At 39.5% G+C, this 18,910-nt stretch overlaps 2 protein-coding genes across 2 annotated transcripts in view; one reads left to right on the top strand and one right to left on the bottom strand.

Annotated features, from left to right (window-relative positions):
- WFDC9 (WAP four-disulfide core domain 9) overlaps positions 1–5,523 on the bottom strand; it is a 24,056-nt gene extending 18,533 nt beyond the window's left edge. The window contains exon 1 of the mRNA XM_017878060.1: positions 5,458–5,523. The gene's annotated coding sequence lies outside the window, so the exon portion shown is untranslated. The remainder of the gene's footprint in view (positions 1–5,457) is intronic.
- On the top strand, positions 4,014–5,443 carry WFDC10A (WAP four-disulfide core domain 10A). Its single transcript, XM_017878061.1, has 2 exons — positions 4,014–4,164; positions 5,125–5,443. Exons 1-2 carry the CDS (start codon positions 4,074–4,076, stop codon positions 5,271–5,273), a joined length of 240 nt encoding a protein of 79 aa, XP_017733550.1. The 5' UTR covers positions 4,014–4,073; the 3' UTR covers positions 5,274–5,443.
- Positions 5,524–18,910: the final 13,387 nt, after the last annotated feature.

Raw genomic sequence — 18,910 nt, 5'->3', positions numbered from 1 at the left:
AAAAAAAAAAAAAAAAAAAAAATCAGGTGGCTATAGACACATGGAGTTATTTCTAGGATCTCTATTCTCTTTTTTTTTTTTGAGACAGGGTCTTGCTCTTGTTGCCCAGGCTGGAGTACAGAGGCACAATCTCAGCTCACTGCAACCTCTGCCTCCCATATTTAAGTGATTCTCCTGCCTCAGCCTCCGGAGTAGAGTAGCTGGGACTACAGGCATGCACCACCATGTTCGTCTAATTTTTGTACTTTTAGTAGAGACAGGGTTTTGCTATGTTGGCCAGGCTGATCTCGAACACCTGACCTCACATGATCCACCTGCCTCAGTCTCCCAAAGTGCTGGGATTACAGGCTTGAGCCACCGCCCCTGGCCCTAAGTTATCTATTCTATTCCATTAGTCTATGTGTCTGTTTTTATGCCAGTGCCATGCTATTTTGGTTACTACAGCTTGGTAGTATATTTAGAAGTCTTGAAGCCTGTTCCCTCCAGCTTTGTTCTTTTTGTTAAGGATTGCTTTGGCTATTCTGGGATGTTCGTGGTTCCATACATATTTTAGGATTTATTTTATATTACTGTGAAGAATGTCACTGATATTTTAATAGGGATTGCATTGACTCTGTAGATGGTTTGGGGTAGTGCGGTAATTTTAACCATATTAATTCTTTCCATCCATGAGCATGGAAAGTTTTTCCATTTGTTTGTATCCTCTTCAATTTCTTTTATCAGTGTTTTGTAGTTTTTAATGTAGAAGTCTTTAATCTCCTTGGTTAAATTTATTCCTAAGTATTTGTTTGTAGCTGTTATAAATGGGATTGCCCTCTTTGTGTCTTTTTTTAGCTGGCTTATTGTGCACAGAAACACCACTGACTTGTATGTTTATTTTGTATCCTGTAACTTTACTGAATTTGTTTATGAGTTCTTCAAGTTTCTTGGTAGAGTCTTTAAATTTTTCTCTACATAAGAGCTCGTCTGCAAATAGGGTAAATGTGACTTCCTCTTTTCCAAATGTAATGTCCTTCATTGTTTTCTCTTTCGTGATTGATCTAACTAGGACTTCCAGTACTATGTTGAATAAGAGTGGGTAAAGTAAGCAGCATGCTCATGGAGGCGGATGGAAGCTCTCTAGCCTTTCCCCCATATCTTCTTTCAGTTCTTAGAGGAAAAGTTTTCAGCTTTTCCCCATTAAATACCTTGTTAGCTGTGGGTTTGTCATATATGATCTTTATTATGTGGAGGTGCTTTCCTTTCATATATAGTTTATTGAAAGTTTTTATCATAAAGTGGTGTTGAATTTTATCAAATGCTTTTTCTGTATCTACTGAGATTACCCTATGGTTTTGTCTCTGATTCTGTTGATGTGAAGTATCACATTTATTGATTTGTCTACATTGAGCCATTCTTGCATTCTTATGATAAATCCCACTTGATCATGCTACATTATCTTTTTGTTGTGTTGTTGAATTGGGTTTGTTAGTATTTTGTTGAGGATTTTTGCACCTATTTTCATCAGGAATATTGGCCTGTGGGTTTCTTTATGTTGTCTTGTTGTTGTCTGGTTTTGGTATTAAGGTTATGTGGGCCTCATAAAAGTGAGCTAAGAAGAATTCCCTCTGCATCAATTTTTTGGAATAGTTTGAGAAGAATTGGTATTAATTTATATTTAAAGGGTCATAGAATTTGGTGGTAAAGCCATATGGTTCTGGACTTTGTTTTAGGGGAGACTTTTTATCATGAATTCAATCTCCTTACTTGTTATTTGTCTGTTCAGGTTCTTCTATTTCTTTTTGGTTCAGTGTTGGTAGGTTGTATGTGTCCAAGAATTTATCCATTTCCTCTAGGTTTTTGAATTATAAAGAATATCATAAAGGATACAGAGGAAGAGGTGCATAAGGTGAGATATGGGGGAAAGGCTAGAGAGCTTCCATGCCCTCCATGAGCATGCTGCTCTCCAACAACCTCTAAGTGTTCAGTGGTAGCCATCTGGAAGCTCTGACTTATAAATTTTATTTTGAAATTTCTGTTCAGTTTCGAGTAATTGTCTTTTTTCAGACTAATTTCTAATTATTTCCATTATAGTCTGAAACTGTGTCCTTTGTGATATAATTATTTAAAATTTTGTTCAGACTTTTTTATAGCCTAATATGTAGTCACTTTTGTACATGTTTTATTTGTGCTTGAGAAAATGTATTCCTTTACTTTTTCTATGCAGACTTCTGTATATTTTAATTAAGTCAAGCTTGTTAATCATAATGTTCAAATTACCCATCTCTTTACTAAATTTACTACTCTATCAATAATTTGAAAGTATAAAGTAAAGATCTTCTATATACCCATAAATCCTTCCCCTTATAAATTTGTCAGTACTTGAGCCTGCCGCAATGTTGACTAGACTGCTTTAACAGAAAGCCTCCATCACATAATGGCTGAAATACAATATACTTTTTTGTTTCTTGCTCAAATAATAATTCAAGATGAGTATTCTAAAACAATGGGTATCCCTTTTTTCATGTGATAAAAGGAGTCAAGGACCCAGACTCCTTTCATCTTTTGGCTTCACTAGGCTCTAGAACCTTGTTTTCATCTATACTGAGCTGGTGGAAAAGAAAAAGAGTGTGAAAGAGACTTGCCATCTTCTTAGGGTCTTGATCTAGTAGTGACAAGTCTGTTAGCCGAAATATTTACATTGTGGCACTGGCTGCAAGGTGGTTGGGTAAGGAAAATGCAGCTTCTGTCTGAGATGATGATTCTCCTCTACATAACCCCTCTTTGCTAGGATAATTATGACGGCGTCCAATCTCTAAATTGTTCATTTATGAGTGGATAAAAAGTAAAACTAGGAAAGAGAGAGCCTTTGGGAAGGGTCAAACACCAGTCTCTAAACTACAGGTACAAATATCAGAATTTTTGAATTATAAAGGATATTGCCAAGGACACAGAGGAAGAGGTGCATAAGGTGAGATATGGTAAAAGGCTATAGAGCTTCCTTCGAATGTAAATTACAACTGTGGACCGAAGGAGACTGCATTAGGAGTTCAGAATGTCAGAATGAGGTTCAAATCTTTAGAAGATTATCATCATCAGAGGAAGAGGGTGACTTTCTTCCCAGCTTCCATGCCTATTGGGAGTCCAGTGACCCCAGATTGTCCCCTCTCTCTCCTATTAGGGAAGAAGAAACATCTTCACTTCTGAGAGTTCATTTTCTTCATGATATTCAAGGTCAGTGACCACCTCCTCCTGGACAGCCTGCCAAGACTTTGACTGATAGGTCTCTCCTCCTGTCTGAGCTCTAAGATATTTACTATGTTTCCCCATTAGCCCTTCTGTCCCATGCCCTACAATAGTCTCTCTTTCTGTGTGCATATGTGTATTTAAATTTGTATATGTATATGTGTGTATGTGTTTATATACGTTTATATATGAAACAGATACTTGCTCTTTCACTCAGGAATTCTAGCTCTCTTAGTCTAAAGAAATAAAAGATTTCTAAAAAAGATGTTCAATATGACATTTTTTAGATTATTAGTAATTAGTACAATACAAATACTTGATTATTAGCATTTAAGTGAGAGCTGTGCAATTATGAAAATCCACATTTTGAGAAATACTTATATGATTAAATAAGGGTGGCAAAAATAGGTAACAAAAGATGTTTATATTAAAAGGATTGTTTATACTAAATATGGAGAGAAACCAAAATATAATGCAATGAAACATCAGTTAATTCTAAGCAACTCTTTCTAAAAATATATTTTTTCTTTTCTTTTTTCCATAAAACATTTTGTAGTTAGGAAACAGAAATAAATGATATCTTTCACTCTATCAGCAAGAACACAAGACTGGTAATGTGAGAGAAGGAGGCGTCTTTCCCGCGGAAGCCCTATCCCACGTGAAGGACAGGGCTGGGGCAAACAAAAGGAGGAAGCCAAGACTCTCTTGCTCTGCCCCGACTTGGCCAGTGGAGGCAGTGAGGAGCTAAAGATCATTCCTTCCTTCTTGCCTTCACTCTCCACAGGCAGCTCTGCAGGGAAGTCTGTGACAACGTGGTCAGACGTAGGGCCCACGCTCTGGTCAGAGTCATGCCATCCCAGACTCTGCTGCCTGTCCTGGTTCTCTGTGTGTTGCTGCTTCAGGCCCAGGGAGGATACCGTGACAAGAAGAGGATGCAGAGTAGGTGATGGGCCGCTGGATGGGTGAGGGGGAATTGGGTAGGAGGAATGGAGGGCCTGTGTCCAGTCTGAGTAGGACCTAGGAGTTGAAAACTCTCTGCATATCCAGCTCTGACCACAATGTTGTGTAGACTCTGGACTGTCCCAAACCATGGCCCTCCAGCCCCTTAGCTGGCCCTGGGTATAGTAATGGGAATGAAGAAGAAACCTACATATTTTGCTGTTCCTTCTCAATACTTAGAGATAAATGGCACCTACCATAGTGAAAGGTACACCAGGGCTGAGAATCCAGTGGGAAAGCAAGACAATTAGTTGATTTATGCACATTTGTGAAGAGTAAAGATTCAGAAGTGGTTATGACAGTAGGTGTAGGTGTAGAATGGATATAAGTGTAGGGAAGTAGGACATAAGACAAGCAAAAGTTGGGGTACACAGACCCAAGTTAAGGTTATCATCAAACGGACAAGGAGAGTGGTGGTGGAAAGGAAACTAAAGAAGGGGCAGGAAGACTAGAGACAGTGACAGTGAACAGAAGAGAAGGAGAGAAAAGAGGCAAGCTGATCCTCATCTCTGAATTCTACTACTCAGAGACTAGGAGAGGGTTTGAAAGACGTCTCATGCTTCTTTAAGCTCTCAGGATCAGACTGTAGATTCTATGGTGGTGACTTCACCAAGGCCATGGCTAGTAAGGGAGATGGAGTTCTGATTGCTGGTGTATGGAGAAGGTCCAGGAAGTCCAGGCATTGTGGTCTATTGGGGTAAGATGTACAGTGGAGAGACAGGATTTAAAATATGACCAATCACTAGGATTTGGTGATGGGCAGGATGGTAGTTCTATGAAGAAGGAATCCAGGAGTGTCATGAGTGAGACCTGGGTTCAAGGGTCTTGGAGGAAGCTTTAGCTTGAGAAAAATGTTCTCTAGGAAGCTGCATTTATTTACCCTTCTATCCTCCTTTTCAGAAACACAGCTATCCCCAGAAATTAAAGTCTGCCAGCAACGGCCTAAACTATATCTATGCAAACGCTTCTGTGAATCTCACCGAGACTGTCAAGCAAATAACATATGCTGTTCTACCTACTGTGGGAATGTTTGCATGAGCATCTTGTGAGTGGCAGAGTGGGCTGGGATGTGCATCCTGCTTCCTGACTCCTCTATCCAAGACTGTGCCCACATCCGAAGCACAAGGACTTCAAGTCACCAGCATAAGAACATCAATAGGAATGCCGCCCTCCCTACTGTCTGAACTCCCTATCCCTGTCAAATAAATCAGAACAAATGTTCAGGGATCCTGCCTCTTTCGCTGCTGCTACAGGTGATCATTGAGAGCCCACAGTAGCCCCCACAGGTGCCCCGCTCGTCTTGTGTCCTGGTGTTCGATTTCTCTCCCTGGCTATGCTTCTCTACCCTCCCTCTTCCTCTTTGGCCCATGTATCCCTGCCAGCCCTCAGGAGGCACAGCCCCTTGCTGTTTTGCTCACTGAACCAGTACTCCCAGGGGAAGGAACTGCTCATGTGCAGCATCTCCCAATGCTAAGGAGAACATTTCTCACCCTGGAGTCAGAAAGACCCATTAAGCATGAGATGGGTGGCAGTTAGAACCCGAGGTAAAGAGTGGGAGACCCCCAAGCACTGCTTTGGTCTCCTTAGCCTTGGTGCACCCCCATCCCATGCTCCCCAATCTCTCTGTAAGGTTCACATTACTGTCTGTTTATCATTAGGATAATGAGTCCCAGAAGCCCAGTAAGCCCAAGGCCACAGGAGAGTGAGAGGATATGATGTGGCCAGAAGAGGGTGTTTCTTCTAGGCTGACTTTTTCCTCACTTCTCTCCATTACCTGAGACCAGAGGCATCCTAGTGAAAGTGAGTGCCTACACCAACCCCAAAGCTCCTCCTATCCAGCACCCACCAATATGGCTACTCCTCTGATGGGACCCATTGTAGGCCTCAGGATCTGACACTCCAGTACCTTCCATTAACTGAATAGTCCCTATCTTTCCCAAGCCCTCTTCCTTAGGGGCCAGTTCATTCTCTTTTCTTTAGATCAAGAGGAACACTAAGGGATGTGGAACAGGTGGTTCATGCTGTTGTTGCTAAGGAGTAATTGGCACAGAGTGGCTATGGGTCTTCCCTGTCATCCTGCTGTGAGTTAGTGGAAATTAATCAGTGTGGTACAGAATCTCCTACTCTGTGCAACTGCAACTCCTCTGAAATGATCCTGGGATTAGATCCCGGGCTGGGTCACATGTAGCTAACTGGGACATGAAGCCAAATGTGAAGAGGTTTCAGGAGGACAGGCCATGCCCAGAGGCAGGTGTGCAGTGTTATGCTCCAGTCTAGTACTTCTTGCTGGGCCATTCAATGAAAGAGACATCAGAGAAGAAAACTTCCCCCATCAGACCAGAGGCTGTTAGTCACCTCTGAGGCATCATCAGGCTTTGGGTATCTCAGGTTTGTTTTCACCTTTCTCAAGAGCTTCCCTTGGACAAGGACGTCTCAGGAAAGAGATCATCATCAACCACCAACAGACATCAAATGTAGTCGGTGGGCTGTAAGAGCATGATCTCCAAGAGACCTTATTTGGTATTTCCTCAGATAGCCTCCCTTACCAAGCATCCTCTCAAGCCATCTCCAAACATGCCTCCTAGACACTACAGGCATGTCTGGTTTTACTGAGCCTTGTTCTGTTGCACTTCACAGCTATAGTGTTTCATACAAATTGAAGGTTTGTGGCAATTCTGCATCGAGCAAGTCGTCTGGCACTGTTTTTCCAACAGCATGTGCTTACTTCATGTCTCTGTGTCACATTTTGGTAATTCTCAAAATATTTCAAACTTGCTGGGTGCAGTGGCTCTCCCCTGCAATCCCAGCACTTTGGGAGGCCGAGGCAGGTGAATCACCTGAGATCAGGAATTTGAGACCAGCCTGACCAACATGGTGAAATTCTGTCTTTAATAAAAATACAAAATTAGCCGAGTGTGGTGGCGCATGCCTGTAATCCCAGTTACTTGGGAGGCTGAGGCAAGAGAATTGCTTGAACCTGGGAGGTGAAGGTTGTAGGGAGCTGAGACCCCGCCTTTGCACTGCAGCCTGGGCAACAAGAGCGAAACTCCATCTCAAAAAAAAAAAAATTTCAAACTTGTTTTATTATCATATCTGTTGTGATGATCTGTCATCCATAATCTTGGTTATAACTATTGTAATTGTTTTGGGGCACTATGAACTGCACCCCTAAAAAACAATGAATTTAATGGATAAATGTTGTTTGTATTCTGACTGCTCCAACAACTGGGCATTTCTCCATCTCTCTCTCCCTCTCCTTAGGCCTCTCTATTTCCTAAGACACAATAATATTAAAATCAGGCCAATTAATAACTCCACAATGGTCTCTAAGTGTTCAAGTGATAGGAAGGGTTCTATGTCTCTCACTTTAAATGAAAAGCTGGAAATGATTACAGTTAATGAGGAAGGCATGTCAGCAGCCAAGATATGCCAGAAGCTAGGCCTCTTGTGCCAATTAGCCAAGATATGAATGTGAAGGAAAAGTTGTTGAAGGATGATGATAAGAAAGCAAAACAACCTTATTGATGATATGGAGAAAATTTTAGTGGTCTGGGTAGAAGATCAAACTAGCCACCACATTCCCCTAAGCCAGAAACCTAACCAAAGAAAGGCCCTAGCTCTCTCCAATATTAGAAGGTGAAAGAGGTGAGAAAGTTGCAGAAGAAAAGTTGGAAGTTAGCAAAGATTATTTCATGAGGTTTAAAGAAGCCATCTACATAATATAAAAGTGCAAAGAGAAGCAGCAAGTGCTAATGTAGAAGTTGCAGCAAGTTACCCAGAAGATCTTGCAAAGTGATGAAGATGTCTACACTAAACAACAGATGTTCAGTGTGGAAAAAGCAGCCTTCTGTAGGAAGATGTCATCTAAGACTTGTATAACTAGACAGCAAAAGTGAATGCCTGGCTTCAAAGCTTGAAAGGACAGGCTGACTCTCTTGTTAGGGGCTAATGCAGCTGGTGACTTTGAGTTAAAAGTAATGATGATCATTTACCAATCTGAAAATCCCAGGTCCCTTCAGAATTCTGCTAAATCTACTCTGTCTATGCTCTATAAAGGAGACACCATCTTGATGATAGCACATCTATTTACAACATGATTCACTGAATATTTTGAGTCTACTTTTGACACCTAGACACCTACTGCTCAAATACAAAAAAAAAGATTTGTTTCAAAATACTACTGCTCATTGATGACGTGCCTGGTCACCCAAGAGCTCCAATGGAGATGTACAAGGAGACTAATATTGTTTTCATGCCTGCTAACACAATATATAAATTCTGCAGCCCATGGATCAAGAAGCAATTTTGACTTTCAAGTCTTATTGTTTAAGAAATACATTTTATAAGGCTATAGATGACATAGATAGTGATTCTTCTGATGGATCTGGGCAAAATAAATTGAAAACCTTCTGAAAATGATTCACCATGATAGATGTCATTAAGAACATTCATGATCGGCAGCAAGAGGTGAAAATATCAACACTAACAGGAGTTTGGAAGAAACTGATTCCAACTCTCATGGCTGATTTTGAGAGTTTCAAGACTTCATGGAGGAGGCCACTACAGATGTGATAGAAATAGCAAGAGAACTAGAGTTAGAAGTTGAGCCTGAAAATGTGATTGAATGGCTGGAATCTCATGATAAAACTTGAATGGATGAAGGGTTACTTTTTTTTTTTTAAGTGATAGGATCTCACTCAGTTGCCCAGGCTGGAGTACAGTGGCATGATCAGAGCTCACTGCAGTCTTGAACTCCTTGGCTCGAGCTATGCTCCCACCTCAGCTTCCCTGGCAGCTAGAACTACAGGCATGCACTACTGCCCTTGGCTTTTTTTTTTCTTTCTTTCTTTCTTTTTTGTAAAGACAAGGTCTCCCTAAGTTCCCCAGGCTGGTCTCAAGTTTCTGGCCTCAAGTGATCCTCCTACCTGGGCCTCCCGAAGTGCTGAGATTATAGACATGAGCCATGGCACCCAGACAAGGAGTTGCTTCTAATGGATGAGCAATGAAAGTGGCTTCTTGAATTAGAAACTTCTCCTGGTAAGGATGCTGAAAACACTTTTGCTACTTGGGAGGCTGGGGCAGGAGGATCACTTGAACCCAGGAGTTTGAGGCTACAGTGAGCTATGATCCTTACCACTACACTCTAGCCTGGGTAGTAGGGCAAGACCCTGTCTCTTAAAAAAACAATAGCAACTCCTCATCCATGAAAGTTGTATCATTATACTGTTGAAATGACAACAATGGATTTAAAATATTACATAAACTTATGATAAAGCAGTAGCGGGATTTGAGAATATTGACTCCAATTTTGAAAGAAATTCTTCCATGGAAAGAAATTCAAACAACATCACATGCTACACAGAAATCTTTCATGAAAGGAATAGTCAACTGATGCAGCAAACTTTATTGTTGTCTTATTTTAAGAAATTTCCATAGTCACTTTAGTAACCACCACCCTAGTCAGTCAGCAGCCATCAACATTGAGGCAAGACTCTCTACCAGCAAAACAATTATGACTCACTGAAGTTCAGATGATCACTAGCATTTTCAGCAGTAAAATACTTTTAATTATATACATTGTTTTTAACATATAATGCTATTGCACACTTAATAGATTATGGTATAGTGTAAACATAACTTTTATATGCAGCAGGAAACCAAAAATATGTGTGATTCTCTTTATTGTGGCAGTTGGATCTGAATTTGATCTCCAAGGTATGTCTGCATTAAGAGAGGCAAAGTTTTTTTTTTAGTAGAGACGGGGTTTCACCATGTTAGCCTAAAAAATACAAAAAACTAGCCGGGTGAGGTGGCGGGCGCCTGTAGTCCCAGCTACTCGGGAGGCTGAGGCAGGAGAATGGCGTAAACCCGGCAGGCGGAGCTTGCAGTGAGCTGAAATCTGGCCACTGCACTCCAGCCCGGGCGACAGAGCGAGACTCCGTCTCAAAAAAGAGAGGCAAAGTTAGCCAGGCACGGTGGCTCATGCCTGTAATTCCAGCATTTTGGGAGGCCGAGGCAGGTGGATCACCTGAGGTCAGGAGTTCGAGACCTGGCCAATGTGGTGAAACCTCGTCTTTACCAAAAATACAAAAATTAGCCAGGCGTGGTGGCGCACACCTGTAGTCCCAGCTACTCGGGAGGCTGAGGCAGGAGAATCGCTTGAACCTGGAATTCAGAGGTTGCAGTGAGCCAAGATTGCACCATTGCACTCTAGCCTGGGTGACAGTGTGAGATTCCATCTCAAAATAAACAAGTAAACAAACAGAGAAACAATGAGAGGCAAAGTTACCTGCCAGGGGCCACATGGAGAGTAACCTTCCATGTCCAAATCCAGTGCACTTTGCCATGTAAACACACTATAGGTGCCAAACTGCTCTATTCCCTGTCACTGGTGCCAGTGCCATGAACCATGAATTTTACTAGAAGCGGTTGCTCCAGTCACTGGTGTCCTGACCTATGTTCCAGAGAGCTCTCTGGACAGCCTACCCTGCCCCAGGGAACTCAAAGGCTATACCTAGAATATTGCAGCTGGAAAAGGTCCCCATTTGGTTATGACGGTGTGCTCTGTCTTATATGGAAGCATCTGCATACCTCCATATTATTTACAGTAGGATGGTGAGGACTCCTGAAAGACCTTGAACTTCATGGAGATATGGGAGGAATCAAATGCATATTCTGCCAAGATCTGGGTCTCCAAAATGTTAAGTCCTAGTCATCAGAGAATCACAGATGAGGTCTGGCCTGTTGGTGACCAAATGCATAGCATTATGGTTTCCACTGCTTTTGCATTATTTGTTCTCTTCCTATGCTCCAGACATGCTCCTTCGAGATGTGAATGCAGATGGGAGGATCCTAAAAGGATACTCCCCACCTCAAATATCATGGTGTTGGGCAGCTCCTGCCTCATTTCCATACTTTGGCCACAGCGATGCTCACAGTGAGTCCATACTGATGCTGTCATCAGCAATATGTGCCCCATCCCAATCTCTAGTTCATCCTAACAAACCTAGGATGCCTATATCATGCAGTACAGAAAGTTATCTGAAACGCAAGGGTTGGGTTTAGGTGCTGAGTGCAATATCTATCACCAAGAAAAGTCCATTAGCCAAAAATATAGTTAAAATAACTATGACATGAAGCATTCAAGGATAGTCTTCTATCCAGGGGAAGTCTCTTATAACTCTGCCATTAAATATACATTCTTTAGGATTATACCCATGTGTCCAGTGTCTTAACTTGGGAAGAGTTCACTTCCTGAAAATTTTTAGTGACAGATGGTAAAAGGTAGAAAACTAAGTATCTGAGTGAAAAGGCACTAAACTTCAGATTTCTGAGGCTATTCTGGATCATTGTGGCTGGTACATGGTGACCCCTTGCCATGTTGATTCAAGTATTCTATTATTTAAAGACTTATTGGACTATAGTTTTTTTAATTAATTTATTTATGTTTTAATTGACAAAAAATCATATATGTTTATCATGTACAATATGATGTTTTGAAACCTGGATACATTGTGGCATGGCTAAATCTAACTAATTAATATATGCATTACCTCACTTATTTTTTATGGTGAGAACACTCAAAATCCACTCTTAGTAATCTTCAGGAATACAATACATTAACTGTAGTCCCCCTGTTGTACAGCAAATCTCTTGGGCTTACTTCTCCTATCTAACTGAAATATTGTATCTCCAACAACTCCCCAACGTCTACCCCTCAGACCCCAGTAGACCACATTCTACCCTTTTCTGTGAATTGAATTTCTTTAGATTTCATATTAAAGCGAGATTGTGATATTTATCTTTCTGTGCCTACTTATTTTACTTAACATAAAGCTCTCTGGGTTCGTCATGTTGTTGGAAATGACAGGATTTCCTTCTTTTTAAAAGCTGAATAATATTTTATTGTTTATATATACACCACGTTTTATTTATCTATTCATCTGTTGATGGACACTTAGGCTGCTTCCATGTCTTGGCTGTTATGAATAACACTGCAATGAACATGGAGTGCAGATATCTCTTTGGCATACTGATTTTATGTTCTTTAGATGTATACCCAGTAGTCTAATTGCTGGATAATATGGTAATTCTATTTTTAGGGTTTTTTTAGGAACTTTCATACTATTTTCCATATGGATATACTAATTTGCATTCACACCAACAGTATGCAAGAATTCCCTTTTCTTCATATCCTTGCCAGCCCCTAGGATATTTTGTTTAATTGATAACAACCATTCTAACAGGTAGATGTGAGGTGATAACTCATCATGGTTTTAATCTGCATGTCTCTGATGATTAGTGATGTTGAGCATTTTTTTCATCTACCTATTGGCTATCCATATGTCTTCTTTTGGTCCTTTGCCAATTTTTTAATCAGGTTGTTTGCTTTCTGTTGAGTTGTTTGAGTTCTTTACATATTTTGGATATTAGCCCTTATCAGATGCATGGTTTCTAAGTCTTTTCTCCCATTCCATAGGTTGTCTCTTAACTCTGTTAGTTGTTTTCTTTGTGGTTTGATATTATCCCACTTGTCTATTTTTGGTTCTCATTGCCCAGACCAATGTAACGGAGTTTTCTTCTATGTTTTATTCTAGTACTTTTACAGTTTTAGGTTTTACATTTAATTATTTAATCCATTTAGAGTTGATTTTTGTATATGATGTGAAATAAGGGTCCAATTTCATTCTTCTGCATGTGAGCATCCGGTTTTGCCAACCCCTTTTATTGAAGAGGCTGTCCTTTGCCAATTGAGTTTTCTTGGTATCTTTGTCAAAATCAATTGACCATAAATGATTGTGTTTGTTTCTAGGTTCTCTGTCATATTCCTTTAATCTATGTTTCTGCTTTAAATGCCAGCATTATACTGTTTTGATTATTATAACTTTGTAATATACTTTAAAACCAGGTAGTGTGATATGTTCAGCTTTCTTGCTTTTGCCCAGGATAGTTCTAGCAATTTGGGGTCTTTGTGATTTCATATAAATTTTAAGGTTTATCTTCCTATTTCTGTGAAAAATGTCATTGGAATTTTGACATGATTGCATTGCATCTGTAGATCACTTTGGGTAGTATGGACATTTTAACAACATTATTAATTTTTCCAATCTGTGAAAACAGAATATCTCCACTTATTTGTGTCTTCTTCCATTTCTTTCATCAATGTTTCAGTGTCCAGTGTATAAATTTTTAATCTCCTTGTTTAAATTTATTTCTAAGTATCTTTTTTTTTGGTAACTATTGTAAATGGATTGTTTCCTAGACTTCCCTTTTGATAGTTCATTTTTACCATATAGAAATGCTACTGATTTTTCATATGCTGGTTTTATGCCCTGCAACTTTATCAAATTTGTCCATTATTTCTAAACAGTTGTTTTAGGGTTTTCTGTATATCAGAGCATGTCATCTGAAAACAAGGACAAATTAACCTCTTTCTTTTCAGTCTGGATGCCTTTTATTTCTTTCTCTGCCTAATTGCTCCAGTTAGCACTTTCAGTACTATGTTGAATAGAAGCTCCAGCTAGCACTTTCAGTACTATGTTGAATAGAAGTGACAAGAAAGAGTGGGCATCCTTGCCTTATTCCTGACATTAGAGGAAAAGTTTTCAACTTTCCACCATTGAGTCTGATATAAGTTGCAGACTTTTCATATATGACTTCATTGAATTCCAGTACGTTCCTTCTCTACCTAATTTATTGAGAGTTCTTATCGTGACAGCATGTTGAATTTTGTCAAATGATTTTTCTGCATCTGAGGAGATGATCATATGGTTTTTGTCCTTCATTATATTAATGCAATGTATCACATTTATAGATTTGTATATGTTGTATCATCATTGGATCCTAGAGATAAATCCCGCTTGATTTTGGTACATAATATGTTTAATGTGTTATTGAATTAGGTTGGCTAGGACTTTGTTAAAGATTCTTATATTGTTCTATTAGGCTGTTCTTGCATTGCAAAAAGGAATACTCAAGATTGGGTAATTTATAAAGAAAAGAGGCTTACTTGGCTCACGGTTCTGCAGGCTGTGCAAGCATAGTGCCAGAATGTGTTTGGATTCTGGGGAGGCCTCAGGGAGCTTTTACTCATAGCAGAAGGCAAAGCAGGGGCAGGCACCTCACATGGCCAGAGCTGGGGCAAGAGAGAGAGATTGGGCAGGGAGGTACCACACACTTTTAAACAACCAGATCTCATGAGAACTCACCATCATGAGGACAGCACCAAGCCATGAGGGATCTGCCCCCATGACCCAAACACTTCCCATCAGGCCCCACCTCCAACACTGGGGATAACATTTCAACATGAGAATTGGTTGGAACAAATATTCAAGCCATATTATATATGTTTGCTAGGGGTATTGGCCTGTAAATTTCTTTTCTTGTAGTGTCCTTGTCTGGATTTAGCATCAAGGTAGTGCTAACCTTGTAAAATGAGTTTGGATGTATTTCCTCTTCTTCCATTTTTCGGAAGATTTTAGAAGGATCAATATTAATTTTTTATAAATGTTTGGTAGAATTCAGCAGTAAAGTCTTCAGATCCTGGGCTCTTTTTTTTTATAGGAGGTTTTTATTATTGATTCAGTCTCCTTACTCTTTATTGGTCTTTTCAGATTTCCAGTTTCTTCATGATTCAGTTTTGATAGGTTTATGTGTCTAGGAATTTATCCATTTCTTCTTGCTTATATAATTTTTTGGTATATAATTGTTTATAGTAGTCTCTTACAGTACATTGTTGTTTATCTGGTATCAGTTGTTATATCTTTTTTCTTTCTGATTTCATTTATTTTAGTCTTTTCCCTTTATTTTTCATAGTCTACCTAAAGTTCTGTCAATTTTATTTAGCTTTTCAAACACCTGATTCTTAGTTTCACTGATCTTTTCTATTATTTTTCTATTTTATTTATCTATTACATCTATTTTTGCTCTGATCTTTATTATTTTTTTCCTTCTGCTAAAGTTGGACTTGTTTGTTCTTGTTTTTCTACTTCCTTGATGTATAATATTAGATTGTTTATTTGAGATCTTTCTTCTTTCTTAATGTGGACATTTATTGCTTATCTAAACTTTCCTCTTAGAATTACTTTTGCTGCATCCCCTAAGTTTTAGTATGCTGTGTTTCCAGTTTTGTTTGTCTCAAGATATTTTGTAATTTCTCTTTTAATTTCTTCATTGACCCACTGGTTATTCAGGAGCATGTTGTTCAATTTCCATGTGTTTGTGAATTTTCAGAAATTCCTCCTCTTATTGATTTCTAGTTTTATACCATTGCGGTCAGAAAATATAGTTGATAATGACTTCAGTCTTTGTAAATTTGTTGAAACTTATTTTATGGCCAAATATATTATCTATCCTGGAAATTGTTCCATGTGCACTTGAGAAGAAAATATATTCAGCTGCTGTTGGGTGGAATGTTCTGTATATGTTTGTTAGCCCATTTGGTCTAAAATCTAGTTCAAATATGTTGTTTTCTTGTTGATTTTCTGTCTACATGATCTGCTCATTGCTGAAACTGGGGTATTAAAGTCCCCTATTATTATACATTATAGTGTAACTCTCCCTTCAGATCTTTTAATATTTCCTTTATATTTAGATGCTTCAATCTTGGATGAATATTTATCATTGATATATTTTTGATAAACTGACCTCTTTATCATTGTACAATCATTTTCTTTGTCCTGTATTACAGTTTTTGACTTAAGGTCTATTTTGTCAATATAAACATAGCTACCCTTGAGCTCTTTTGGTGTCTCTTGGAAAAGGGAAAGGAATACCTTTTCTACCTCTTTACCTTCAGTCTATGTGTGTCCTTAAAGGTGAAGTGAGTCTCTTTCATATAATTGGGCCTTGTTTTGATCTATTCAGTCACTCCATGCCTTTTGATTGGAGAATTTAATCTATTACATTCAAAGCAATTGTTGAGAAGGAAGGGCTTACTACTGCCATTTTGTTAGTTGTTTTCTGGTTATTTTGCAGATCTTTGTTCTTCCTTTCTTATTGTCTTCCATTGTGGTTTGATGGTTTTCTGTAGTGGTGTGATTTGAATCTGTTCTTTTAATCTTATGTATGTCTGCTATTGGTTTTCACTTTGTGTTTACCATGAGGCTTTCAAAAAACATCTTAGAGTTGTAATAGACTATTTTAAGCTGATAACAATTTAACTTTGATAACATAAAAAACTACAAGCTCTTTTTTGGAGGCAGTAGGGGGCACTGGGTCCAGTGGCTCATGCCTGTCATCCCAGCACTTTGGAGGCCAAAGCGTGTGGATCATTTGAGTCCAGCCTGGCCAACATAGCAAAACCTCTACTAAAAATACAAAAAGTTAATTAGGCGTGGTTGCACATCCCTGTAATCACAGCTACTCAGGAAGTTGAGGCACACAAGAATCACTGGAACCCAGAAGGCAGAGATGGCAGTGAGCCGAGATCATTCCACTGCGCTCCAGCCTGGGCAACAGAGAAAGACTCTGTCTCAAAAAAAAAACTATACACTTTTTCTCTATTATCATCATGCCCTGCATTTTAAATTTTCAATATCACAATTTATATCTTTTTATATTGTGTGTCCCTGAAAAATTATTATGGCTATTAATTTTAATAATAACTTTGTCTTTCAACCTTCATACTAAAGATACATGTGATTTGTACACCACCATTCAGTATTAGAGTATTCTGAATTTGACTGTGTGCTTACTTTGACCATTAAGTTTTATATGTTTTGTGTTGCTAATTAGCATATTTTACTTTAAGCTTGAATATTCCCTTTAGTATTTCTTGTAAAATCAGTCTGGTGATGGTGAACTCCCTCAGCTTTTGTTTGTCTGCGAAAGTCTTTATCTCTCCTTCATTTCTGAAGGACAGCTTTGCAGGGTATAGTATTTGGTCTTGATAGTTTTTTTCCTCCAGCATTTTAAATATAATATATCATCTCTCTCGCTCTTGGCGTGTAAAGTATCTGCCAAGAAATCTGCTACTAACCTTATTGGAACTTTATTATATGAGATTTGTTTATTTTCTCTTGCTGCTTTCAGGATCTTCTCTTTGTCCATAATTTTTGACAGTTTGGTTATCATGTGTCCTGGTGTAGTCTTGTTTAGATTGAATTTCATCGGACAATTTTGACCTTCCTGTACCTGGATATTTATATTTTGTCTCCCAATTTGGAAATTTTTCTGCTGATATTTCTTTAACTAACTTTCTACACCTTTGTCTTTCTCTTCTCCTTCATGAACTCCCATAACTTGAATATTTGATCTTTTGATGCTGTCCCACAAACCCTGTAAGCTTTCTTTTTTGTTGTTCTTGAGTTTTGTGTTTGTTTGTTTGCTTGTTTGTTTGCTTGGGACTTGCTTGTTTTTGAGACAGGGCCTCAGCTCTGTCACCCAGCCTGGAGTGCAGTGGCACAATCATGGCTCACTGCACCCTTGACCTCCCAAGCTCAAGTGACACTCCCACCTCAGCCCCCCAAGTAGCTGAAGCTGGGACTACAGATGCATGCCACCATGCCCAGCTAATTTTTTTTTGTAGAGGGTAGGGGTCTTAATTTGTTGCCCAGGCTAGTCTCAAACTCCTGGGCTCAAGTGATATTCCCACCTCAGCCTCACAAAGTGCTGGGATTACAGGTACGGGCCACTACACCCAGCAATCTTGTAAGTTTTCTTTATTCCTTTCATTCTCTTTTTCTTCTCTGACTGTATATGTTCAAATAACCTATCTTCAAGTTCACAAGTGTTTTCTTCTGCTCAATTTCTCATCTATTCCATTTTTCATTTCATTGTATTTTTTAGCTCCAGTTTGATTGATATTTGATTTCTGTTTGATATGTTTTATAATTTCAGTCTCTCATTAAATTTATCATTTTGGTCATTTTATTGTTTGCTTGATTTGATTGAATTGTTTCTCTGCATTTTCTTGAAGTTCACTAAGTTTCCTTAAAACAATTATTTTGAATTGTCTGTCAGATAGTTCATGTATCTCCATTCCTTTGGTATCAGCTACTAGGAGATCACTGTATTCTTTTGGTGTTCTCCTTGTGTGTGTGTGTTTTTTTTTTTTTTTCTTATTGCCTTACATTAATGTGTGTGCATTTGAAGAAATAAGGACATTTCAGTCTTTGAAGACTAGTTTTTTCTGAGGAAGCCCTTCATCAGTCATCCAGAGGTTCAGGAGAGGCCATCTGGCATGATCCAAGGTCACACTTGCTGCTAGAGTCCTCAGGCAGGCTGGCCTGGTTCCTGGGTCAGGAGATGGGTGGGCCTGGTGCTTGAGTCCACAGGGTTGGGCCTGAAGCCTGGATCCACTGGGGTGGATTTGTTGATTGGGTCTGCAGGAATGGTGTTGGAGCCAGGGTTCATGAAGGCAGGCCTGGACCTTGTATCATTGAAGGCCAGCCTCACGCCTGGGTACACATGAGCTAATCTGGCTCTGGAATGGGCCATAAGCCTGAATCTACAGAGTCTGGCCAAGTTCTGGGAGGGGAATGGCACCTGGGACTATTGAGATGGGTCTGGAGCCTGAGTACATCAGGGCTGTCCTGGAGCTTATGTCTGCAGGGGTATTCTTGGAGCCTAGTCTATGGGATCTGGCCTAGAACTGAATTCTACTGGGGTGGGCCTGGACCCTGGATCTGCTGTATCAGGTCTGGACTCTGGGTTCACTGGAGCTTGGGTGCACATGGACTGGCCT

The sequence above is a fragment of the Rhinopithecus bieti genome, unplaced genomic scaffold (assembly GCF_001698545.2).
Source record: "Rhinopithecus bieti isolate Rb0 unplaced genomic scaffold, ASM169854v2 scaffold_10347, whole genome shotgun sequence".
Classification (NCBI taxonomy): Eukaryota; Metazoa; Chordata; class Mammalia; order Primates; family Cercopithecidae; genus Rhinopithecus; species Rhinopithecus bieti.
The sequence above is the reverse complement of the archived record's forward strand: the minus strand, read 5'-3'. Positions and strand labels throughout refer to the sequence as shown.